This window comes from Oryx dammah, unplaced genomic scaffold (genome assembly GCF_014754425.2).
Source record: "Oryx dammah isolate SB20612 unplaced genomic scaffold, SCBI_Odam_1.1 HiC_scaffold_15, whole genome shotgun sequence".
NCBI classification, from domain to species: Eukaryota; Metazoa; Chordata; class Mammalia; order Artiodactyla; family Bovidae; genus Oryx; species Oryx dammah.
In genome coordinates, this window is record NW_024070199.1 from 45,762,221 (window position 1) to 45,773,250 (window position 11,030).

General features: G+C 56.4%; 1 protein-coding gene across 6 annotated transcripts in view; it reads left to right on the forward strand.

Moving 5' to 3' along the window:
* ANO1 (anoctamin 1) overlaps window positions 1–9,325 on the forward strand; it is a 96,696-nt gene extending 87,371 nt beyond the window's left edge. For all 6 annotated transcript variants that reach the window (XM_040255286.1, XM_040255282.1, XM_040255281.1 and 3 more), the window contains 3 exons: window positions 1,321–1,505; window positions 6,181–6,286; window positions 7,461–9,325. In XM_040255286.1, coding sequence (XP_040111220.1) covers window positions 1,321–1,505; window positions 6,181–6,286; window positions 7,461–7,724 — 555 coding nt within the window. In that variant the 3' untranslated portion in view covers window positions 7,725–9,325. The remainder of the gene's footprint in view (window positions 1–1,320; window positions 1,506–6,180; window positions 6,287–7,460) is intronic.
* The last annotated feature ends 1,705 nt before the right edge of the window (window positions 9,326–11,030 follow it).

Below are 11,030 nucleotides of genomic sequence, written 5' to 3' on the forward strand. Positions count from 1 at the left end.
ACATACACAGACACGCATATACATACACAGACACACACACATAGAAACACAGAGAGAGAGACACACATACATACACACAGAGAAACACAGAGACACACGCGCGCGCGAGTCTGCTGGGAACAGCACCCCCTATGACCCTGCCCTCGCGCATCTGGTCCACACCTTCATGACACATGAACCCCAAGTATGAGCACGTCAGGAACGTCTGCAGTCCTGTGGCCCTCACCCCTCCACCCACCGACCGAGCCTGAGCCCCGCAGAAGCTGCCGCCTTGCATCTTGGCGGGGGCGGGAGAGCCAGGCAGACAGCCCCCAGAGCAGATGGTCACAGTCGTGGGCTGACTCTGTCCCCATAGCACAGGAAGTGATGCTCAGCCCAGACAGGGACCCTCAGAGCCCTGGGACCTGCTATCCCTGCGGACAGGCCGCCCCCATTAGCCACCCACTCCTGCCGGCTTAAGGCTTTGAAACCCGTCTGTAAAGGGAGGCTGTGGTCAGAGCTCGTCCACCCATCCAGGCTGAGCCGGGGGTCACGTTTTAAGGAGGAGGCGCTGGAAATACCAAGGCATGGCCCCTCTGTGTGCAGCGTACGCATAGGGGTGCTGTGAACAGAGCAACTGGGAGCAAACGGGGCGTCTCGTGAGAGCAACCAGCTGCAACGGCCACAGTAGCGTTCCAGACACTGCTAAGCCCTTTCCGTAGGCCGCCCACCAGTGCACACATGGCCCCTGGTGGCAGGGGCATTGCCCCGTCTTGCAGATGATACAGCTGAGGCACAGAGAGGTCAGGCCGCTTGCCCAGGGCCACCCAGCCAGCGAGAGGCAGAGCTGGTCTTTACCCCAGGCCTTCAGGTCCCTGCTCTGACAACTGGCATTGCACCACTCTGCCTCAGGGACTGCTCCAGCTTACAGTCTACAAGGCACCTTCCCTCCCTGCCCCATTCCCTTTCAAACAAGCCAGGAAGGAGAGGCACCTACCGTGGGTGCAGTTAGCCCTGTCTGACAAGAGGAAAAGCAGGCACAGAGAGGTCAGGTCACTTGCCCAGGGCCACCCAGCCAGCGAGAGGCAGCCAGCATCGTCCCCCAGCCTCCTCAGTCAGGGGCGCCCTGTTCCCATCCCCAGAGCTCTCCTCAGAACGCTGGAGGGGCTGATAGGGGTCCCCCTAACCCTTCATTTGTTCATTTGGCGAGCTGGGGCCATGGGGTCACGTTTGCCAACGCGGGTCACTGGCCAGGCCCCAGGGCCAGCGCTGCCCAGGCTCAGGTGGGGCAGTGCCCCCTCCCCACTGGGGGCCGCGCTGACCGCTCCATTCCCTGGCCAGGCATTTGTGATCTCCTTCACATCCGACTTCATCCCTCGCCTGGTGTACCTCTACATGTACAGTGAGAACGGGACCATGCACGGCTTCGTCAACCACACCCTCTCTTCCTTCAACGTCAGCGACTTCCAGAACGGCACAGCTCCCAACGACCCCCTGGACCTGGGCTATGAAGTGCAGATCTGCAGGTACCGCCCAGCAACTCTCTCTCTCTTTTTTTTTTAACATATTTATTTGGCTGCACCAGGTTTTAGTTGCACCATGTGAGACCTAGTTCCCTGACCAGGGATAAAACCCAGGCAGTGGGAGCTCAGAGCCTGAGCTGCCGGCCTTCCAGGGAAATCCCCAACAACTCTCTTTAAAGAGCCTCATTTGGTGGGCTTCTGGAAAAACCTCAATTCAAGCCAGAATTCTTTCTGGGCAAATCACAGAACAGCACAGTCTTGATTCAGAGAAAGTAAAAAAAAAAAAGAGAGATCCCTGGGTTGGAGGTGGTTGCTGTTGCTTGTCGCTCAGTCGTGTGTGACTCTTTGCAACCCCATGGACTGCAGCTTCCTGTCCACCATCGGATGGAGGGAGGAGGTGATCTATAATTTCCTTTAACTAAGAGGTCCATGATAGCTTCAGGCACGGCTGGATCCAGAGGCTGCCATTTGTCATCCAGCCCCATCCTGACACTGCCTCTCAACATGCCTCCTGACGTTGGCATCGTTTTCTGGCAGGCAGAAGGGAATCCCCCAGCAGTCCTCTCTACTCAGAAACCCTGGTGGGAAGAATATTTCTTTCCCACAAATCAGCATAAGTCCTAGGATTGAGTCTCACTGACCTGCCTTCGGTCACAGGCCCCTCCTTGAACCGATCAGTGCTGCCAGGATGTGGGGTCTCTCTTTGGCTAGGTCTGGGCTGGGTGCCAGGGTGTGGCATAGATTTGGGGGCATCTCGAGGAAAACTGGGGTTTTCAAACAAGGGGTCATGGATGCTGGGTGGGCAAAAGCAGCAGATACCTGAGACGGTCATTCAGAGCAGGCAGGGAGAGCCCCAGGAGAGATGGAGGTAAAGGTGGGATGTGGATGGTGGGGGTGAGGAGTGCCCCAGGAGAGACGGGGGCAGGGGTGGGGTGTGGGTGGTGGGGGCGAGGGACACAGCCAGGCCTGGCCATTCACTGTGCATCTTCCATGGGCCGGCCTGGCAGGGTTAGGGGCTGGGGGCTTGGGTCTGGGGACTCGGGAACGGGCAACATGAGCCCTGCTGTCCGGGGACCTTGTACAGGGGCAGCAGGAGCGTAGACAGCCCCGTTCAAGGCGCGACAGTGGCTGGAAGCCTGGGGGGGGGGGGGGCCCGGGGGGGCGTTGCAGGTAGAGGGCATGTGGGTGAAAGCAGGGTGGCGGGCACGGGTGGGCTCTAGAGCGCAGAGCGTAAAGGCCCAGCGTGGTGGACAATGAGACCAAGGGATCGGGCCGGGGCCCCATATCCCGGCTCAGGAAACAGGACTGTGGTGTGATGGGCCCTGGGCTGAGATGAGGCTGAGGGCGGGGGCAGAGTGGAGGCTGTGTGGCCGCAGCTTGGCTAGTATCCTCTGACAGTCTAAACTGCCTGAGACTCAGAACAGGAAGACCTCAGGGACCAAGACACACGTCGCAAAGCTGGAGTGGCGAAGCGCGGTCCTTTCTGTGTAGGGTGGAGTTTACTCCAAGCCTGAGTACTGTTACTGTGCATCTCGCTCTGTGAGGCCCACCTGTCTGTCTTCATACCCTTGACCTGGCAGCAGGCTGTGGAGGAGGCTGCCGGGGTCCAGGGTACGGACAGCAATGAGCAGTAGCTCATGGCTGCAAAAGAAAAACAAAACACAAAAACAGAACAAACAACAGCAAAAAAACAGGTCCAAGAAATGGAAAACAGCACACCTGGGGTCACTGGAACCAGCAGGCAGGCCCACCCCGTGTAGGTGCAGCTGACGACTTTGAACAGCACCTGTGCCCCGGTGACCACCCCCACCCAGGGATTAAACTACAAGACGTGCTGTGTGTTCCGAGTCAGGGCAGGGACTGCACTTACTCTGAGACCTGTACAGCGGTGAAAATGAACAAGTTGGACCAGGCCTGCCAATGAAAGAGGGCAGACGACACACAAATATCCAACACGACACGCTGCCTGCTGTTCAGAGGCCCACCCACCGCATGTTTCAGGGCACACAGATGTGAGCAAATACATCAAGAGGAGGCCAGGTGAGCTGCTCCAACTCCCACGTGGCCGCCGTGGGCAAGGTCGGCCTGGAGAGCTGGGGATCCCTTCCTCCCTGTCATCGGCAGGCCTGGGTTCCAGAGACCCCTGAGCTTCCAGTCCAGCCCCCTGCTCGCCTCTCTTGCTTTGTTTGAATGCCCCACGCCAAGAACACGCTCAGGCTGACCTAGTTAACTCAAAATGAATTTCAGAGAAGAATGATTTGGAACAAAGAAGGCAGGGAGATAGGTGGTCGTTTTATTATAAATCCCCTCAAAAGGTCAGTGTTGGTGTTTACAGGGTAAGCGTTGGTTTTCGAGAATGGGCCCCCAGGCACCCAGGCCTCCGAATTAGCCCACTATCCGAGCATTGGCAGGAGTCCTGACCATGCAGTGGGGGGCCAGCAGGAGGGCTGAGGAAACAGGACAAAGACCCCGGAGGTTTTGTGGGGGGGTTGTTTTTTGGGTTTTTGGCCACGCTGGGTCGTAGTCGAGGCGCACGGGATCCTCAGTCTTCCCCGCCGCATGCTGGCTCTTAGTTGCAGCAGGTGAAATACAGTTCCCTGACCACGGATCCAACCTGGGCCCTGTGCACTGGAAGCACAGACTCTGAGCACCCAAACACCCCCTTTTTAAGTGAGACGCTTGCTACCTTTCCCCCACAGAGGTGGAAGGTTGTGGGCCAGCCCTCTCTGCTCCCTGGGACTCTGGCTTTAGTCAGGCCCATCTGTCCGTTGGCCATGATTAAGTCTTGTGAGTGCTGTGAGCTCCACGCTGCTAGCTGCTCCTGGTCAAGCCATCTCCCAGGGTAGTCGGCTGCAGGTGGAGCAGCACCCAGCCCAGCCTGCGGCCGTGGGTATAAAAAAAGCAGCTGAGAGCTGTGATCACTGCTACCATTTACCACTACACTGGAACAAGCATGGTCTCATTGAATGCTCACAGCCAGCTCCAGAGAGGGCATTATTGTCCCCGGTGGGGGGAGCTTGTAGGCTGAGTGCAAGAGCTGAGCCAGGAAAACAGCAAGATCATCTTTGACAGAGATCAGTGCAGGTGGTGGGGCTTGGCATCTGGACACATCTATAAGTGGGCTTTGAGGTATGTGTAGGAGTTTGCCAGGTAGCACAGACACATTTCCCAGCATCCTAGTGCAGCTGGCCCTGAGCACAGAAGGAAGAGGGAGGAGCAGGTGTGTATGGCTGCTGACGGTGGGAGAGCAGTGGCCGCTTGTTCCCATAGGAGATCAGGTTGTACAACTTGTGCACGGCTCAGCAGCTGGCACCAGGGTGTGCCTTCCCCGCCCGATCCTATCTCTGGGACTGGCAACTTAGTGCTGCGCAGGCTCTCTGAGACTTCTGTCCTGTTGCCTCAGAAGACACACAGCTCTGTGGATGAGGGGGCCGTCTGTGCCCCGACCAACCCTAACCCCTGGAATGGGGCCTGGTGTGCAGCACTGCTCAGTACATTCTTGTGACGTGACTAAGTGAGGGAATGCCAGGCCAAGGCCCAGAGAGGTCAAGTGATGCCACAGGGACACACAGTGAGGCGAGAGCCCAGTCTGGGTCTGTACCCGGCCCACACCCGCAGAGCCAGGGGCCTCCTCTCCTGGGCCCCCAACGGGGCCCCAGCTTTTCAGTGACTGGCAGAGTGCACCTGCGGCCCTGCACCTGGAAACCGCCCTTTCTCGGAAAGAAACCGGGGCTTTCTCAGATGGCTTTGGGAAAGCTCTTCCCACACAGAGAAGGTTGGGGTGCCCTATTAAAACCGGGCACCCCAAATTTGGCAGCAGCTGGGGGTGCCTAGTAGGGGACAAAACCCCGGGTTCCCCTCCTTCCTCTGCCCCCACCTCGGGCATCTCTGGACCTCTGAGAAAAAGGCAGAACTAGAGCCGTGGAGGCCCCCACGCTCCCGCTGTACAAGGGGCAGAGGTGGAACCTGGGGCCCCTGGGAGTGGGCGCTGTCTCCCAGCAGGGCATCGAGAGCCGTGTCCAGAAGCCATAAGAGGAGGGGTGGGTGGGTATTTTTCACAGGGAGACAAGGAGGCAACACTTGGGGGAGGTGCCCTTCCGGCACTGGGGCTGGCAGGGTGGCAGGGGACAGAATGGAGCTGGCCACACCAGCTGTGTGTCTGACCTCATGCATGGGCTGCTTTGCAGAGCGCTTCGTGTTTTTCCAATAGTTCCCCACAGAGAGGGGGAAGCCTGGAGAAGGTTTTCACACTGGATCTCACAGCACGCGGCCTGGAATTCTGTGGACGCAGGGGGCGGGTGGGTTAAGGTTCTGGTTTAGGGACCCCACCCTCTTCCACCCGGAAGGCCCCACTTCCTGTGTGTGAGGAGTCTCCGGGGTGGGAGGGGGGTTCTTTTTGGTACCAGGGCTGCACTGCCTTCAGAGTTTGGGATCCCCGGACAATATGGTCCCAGAGCCCCCTGCTGTGGGCCCCCAGCTGGGCTTATGGGGACACCCCCGCAGGCCTGCCCAGCCCACGTGGGCGCCGGGATCCCCTCTGGTGTGGGGAGAAGCCCCCCACACTGTGTGAGCTGGCGGGGCTGGGGGCCGTCCTGCAGGCAGCCCAGGCTCTCCTGACACGAGCCCTGCAGCGGGGCCGGACCCCAGCTCCTCCTGAAGACCCGCCTCGCTTTTGCAGGTACAAAGACTACCGGGAGCCACCATGGTCGGAGCACAAATACGACATCTCCAAGGACTTCTGGGCCGTCCTGGCCGCCCGGCTGGCCTTCGTCATCGTCTTCCAGGTGCGAGGGCCTGCTCGGCTTCCGGAAGTGCTGGGGGCTGAGGCGCCAAGGATGCGCTGTTGCCCAGAAAAGGGTCAGGAGGGCAGGAACTGGCTGGGGTCAACAGGCAGCTGTGAGTGTCAGCGGCCACAGCTGAGGGCTGGGAACGTCAACCAAGAAAGATGACGGGGGTTGGGGCGGGGGGTGGTGGTGGGTGGAACCGGCAGCCTCCATGACCAGTAGACTAACTCAGTCACACGTGCTCACAAGTGCTGGTCAGATGGAAGTTTGAAAACTAGAGATTTCCATCAGTCTATGAAAGCCAACTTGTCTGCATTCTACAGCCAGAAATGTAAGCAGGGAGGCGGCTGGCATGGATTCAGGGCAATCCTGGGAGGCCTGACAAAGGGCAGAAGGGCCTGCAGAGTCCTCAGAGATGGCTTAGCCCCATTTGTTTTGTGTTCTTTGCATTTTAACTACTTTCCCCTGAAGCCTTAGCACTTGTTGTGTTTAGTGATGAGTAACCAATTCCCTGGTAGCTCAGTTGGTAAAGAATCTGCCTGCAATGCAGAAGACACTGGTTCGATCCCTGGGTCAGGAAGTTCCCCTGGAGAAGGGATGGGCTACCCACTCCAGTATTCTTGGGTTTACCTGGTGGCTCAGATGGTAAAGAATCCACTCACAATGCCGGGGACCTGGTTTCAATCCCTGGGTCAGGAAGATTCCCTGGAGGAGGGAATGGTAACCCGCTCCAGTATTCTGGAGAATCCCATGGACAGAGGAGCCTGGTGGGCTACAGTCCATGGGGTCGCAAAGTGTCGTGCACGACTGAGTGACTTAAGCATGCACTGGGATGGAAAGAAAGGGGAGCCCTCTTAACTGCTGGAAGGAATGTAAAAGGACGCCTCGGCTACAGTCCATGAGGTCCCAAAGCATCGGACACGACTGAGTTGAGCACAACCAATCAGAGCATTTCTTAAGCCTGGAGATTCAGAATCATGCAGACAAGAGGGCCCACTTCCGGTCTCATCTATGACCTCCCGGGAAACCAAGGCCGGGAAGGTGTAGGGTGTATCTGAGGTCACAGGGTTGGGGTGATGGGCGGGGCAAGGTGCTGTCCATTGGGGCGCAGGGGGAGGTGGGAGCGTTTCCGGGGTCGCCCTTCCCAGCCCCCCGACGCTGACTCTCCTTCCAGAACCTGGTCATGTTCATGAGCGACTTTGTGGATTGGGTCATCCCCGACATCCCCAAGGACATCAGCCAGCAGATCCACAAAGAGAAGGTGCTCATGGTGGAGCTGTTCATGCGGGAGGAGCAGGGCAAGCAGCAGCTGCTGGACACGTGGATGGAGAAGGACCGGAAGAAGGCGGAGCCCTGCAACAACCACAGCCCCGCCCCCGCCGCCCCTCCCCCGCCCCCGGCCCCAGACTGCCCCGACTTCCCCGGAGGCTCCCTGTAGCCGCTGGGCAGCTCCAGCCACACGCACACTCTCCCTCCTGGGCAGGGGGCTTCTCACACCCACCTGGCCCCGGGGCTCCTGGGTTTGTGGCAAACCTGGAAAACCGCCTTCTAGTAGGACAGCGTTTCTCCATCTTTTTCTACTTTGTTTTGTTTTGTTTTCTCTCGTTTTTGCACAAAACCATTACGCAGGGAATCCTGTTATGTTTAGTGTTCAGCGCTAATCAAAACGATTGCTGGGGACAGGGCGGCGTGCAGCAGATGCAGGGGTTTTGTGATGCTTGGAGCCGGGGGTCTCCTTGGCAGTTGGGAGGTGAGCCCCCGGAAGTCATCTTCTTTAAACCCTCCTGATGCCTTCAGAAAGGTGAGGTGGCATTCCAAGGCATCGGGCAAAAGCTGGTGAGAGATTTGAGGGCAAACGGAGAAATGGATGAGGGATAACGATGTTGACACCCGTTCCAAACAGTGGCACCTGTCTCTAGGTCGAGAAAGCCAGATTGTTTCATCACCTTTTCCTTCCCCGGGTTCAGGAACAGACACTGCTCAAAGTGAAAGGTGCCCTGGCTGTGTCGCTCAGACGGCCCGGGAGCCCCAGATTCCCTCAGAGAATCAGCAGGGTGCAGGCGTTCTGCGTAAGCAGTGACGGGCCCCTCTGGGGTCCCCACAGTCAGCCATGCACCTCCCCCCACCATAGTGAAAGAGGAAATGGTAGTTCTCAGTTGGTGTCTGACTCTGAGACCCCATGAACGGTAGCCCGCCAGGCTTCCCTGTCCATGGAATTCTCCAGGCAAGAATACTGGCGTGGGTGGCTGTTCTCTTCGTCAGGGGACCTTCCCGACCCAGGGATCAAATCTGGGTCTCCTGCGTTGCAGGCAGATTCTTCACCATCTAAGCCTCCAGGGAAGCCCACAGGGTGACACCAAAGTGAGCAGTGAGAGACTGTGGCCTCAGAGGCACCTCTGCAGACAGCGTCAGGGCTTCAAGAAGTCTTAAGGCTTCTGGGGGTACTTTTGCAGCTTCAGCATATTTATTGGGTTTGTTTGTTTGTTTAAATCAGTTCTACAGTGGATGTAAGGGTTTTTTCTCTGTAGCTCACAGGTGGAAGGCGTTCATTTTATTAGCTAACCAAATATCATTGAGAGGAATTTAAACTACTGTTACTACCAAAGATTTTTATTAATAAAAGCTTCTATTTTGGTAACCCTTCTCTATATTTTTACTTACAGGAATGTTACTGTTGGAAATTATCATTTTAAAAAACTTGTAAAAACAAACCTCATAGCTGATAGGAATGGTCTCAGCTTACAGCCCCATGATACTAACTGATGATCTGAAATTTCTCAAGCACACAGAGAAATGTAAGAGAGATGTTCCAGCAAAGGGAGGGTTGAAAACACGAACATGTTTGTCTTGAACATGTGGTTGGTGAGCACAGACATTCTTGGAAGCTGTCGATTAGTAGGGACGTCCGCAGGTGTCATAGCTTTTTGTTATTTGCTAAAATCATGCCATCTAATGCTTCTGCTTTCTCTTGTACAGTAAGTAGTTTGAAATGGGGTTTTTGTATATAAACATTGTATTAAAAATGAGGTGATTACCGAATATCCTTTTATGGAAACCATTTCTTTTTTAAAAAGTGAATGTACACAGATTCACAGAGACTGAACACGCATCTGAATAAATTTGTATACATGACATCTTCCTTGCAAACCCTGTCCACATGACTTCTGCTCCCAGAAACTCAAGGGGCCAACCCCAGGGCCCCCTCGTGATTGGACCTGCAAACTCAGGGAACTCGTAAGCCTCCGTTTCCTTGACGCGGGACACCGGCCCATTCTGATGTTCTTGGGACTTTGTCTGAGAGTATGTGATGCGCAAGGCTGTGTGGGTCTGTGCATGCATGTGTGACTGTGCCTGTGTATGTGTTTCTGCGTTGCTTTGTCTACACCTATGCACAACTGAAGCCAGAAGGAGAAGGGGGTGGCAGAGGAAGAGATGGTTAGATGAAGGAGAAGGGGGTGGCAGAGGAAGAGATGGTTAGATGTCATCACTGACTCATTGGACATGAGTCTGAGCAAACTCTGGGCGATGGTGAAGGACAGGGAAGCCTGGCGTGCTACAGTGGGTCACAAAGAGTTGGACACGACTGACTGCCTGAACAACAGCAATGTGTGCGTGTACACGTATGCAGGGTGGGGGGTGGGCACAGCTTTCCAGCCGCCTCCTCCATGATCCCCAAATCCTGACCCCTGGTCCTGCCAACCCGACAAGAGTAGTACTGAAGATTTCGTGGACCTAAAATTGCCCCCAAACCTTTAGGGGACCATCCCAGGATCGCCAGTGTGTTTTCTTTTTTTCTATTAATTTACTTATTTCGCTAGATCTTTGTTATAGCATGTGGATTCTTAGTTGTGGCATGTGGGATCCAGTTCCCTGACCAGGGATCAAACCCAGACCCCCTGCACTGGAAGCATGGAGTCTTAGCCACTGGACCATCAGGGAAGTCCCGCCAGTGTTTTCATTTGGGCAAGTGGGAACACTTTTTCTTTAACCCATCACCTATAATCCCCATCATTTCTTGAAAGAAAGACTCTCTTTTGCATCCAAACATCAGTGGGGCCTCAACCCGCAGGCCTGCAGGGCACCCCTGGTGCTGTTGTGTCCCCAAGGAAGTCTCAGCAAACCCGAGCCCAAGAGGCCCTGGCTGCCCCGCCATCTAGAGTGTCCTTCTAAAGCTTGAGGGTGGCTCCCAGGGCCAGCATCAACCCTCCTCTCTCATGGGGCCTCCCTGAGAGGCTCACAAGGGATCTTTAGCCCCTCTGGGTTGTGAGGAAACCTCTCAGAGTGGGGCGGTGACCCCCCACCAAGAGCACAGGGCTCCCTGACAGCCAGAGCTTACAGACACGCATCCCTGCAACGTTCAAGAAGCAGCCATGAGCAAGGCAGACACAGCCCCGTCCCTCAAGGGCAACCTCTTGCAGCAGGCGAGAAAATGTACCCCAGCACAGGATCGTCTCAGAGGAAGGAAGAGGTGCTGATGAAAATATGACAGAGGTGTGGCCGAGGGTCACTCACAGTGATTGAGTTGAGCAGGAAGGCCCCCAGAGTCTGGGCAGGGAGGGGCCGGAATACAAAAGCCTGGAGAAAGGCCAGTGGTTCCAGCAGCAGCCACAGGCACGAAGGCCCTGAGGCAGCGGCGTGCTGGGCAGGTTGTAGGAGCAGCGAGAAGTTCATCATGTCTGGGGGCCGCAGGCCAGGAGGTGAGGAATCAGGAACCAGCACGCGCCAGCCGCCCCCTGCCTGCCCC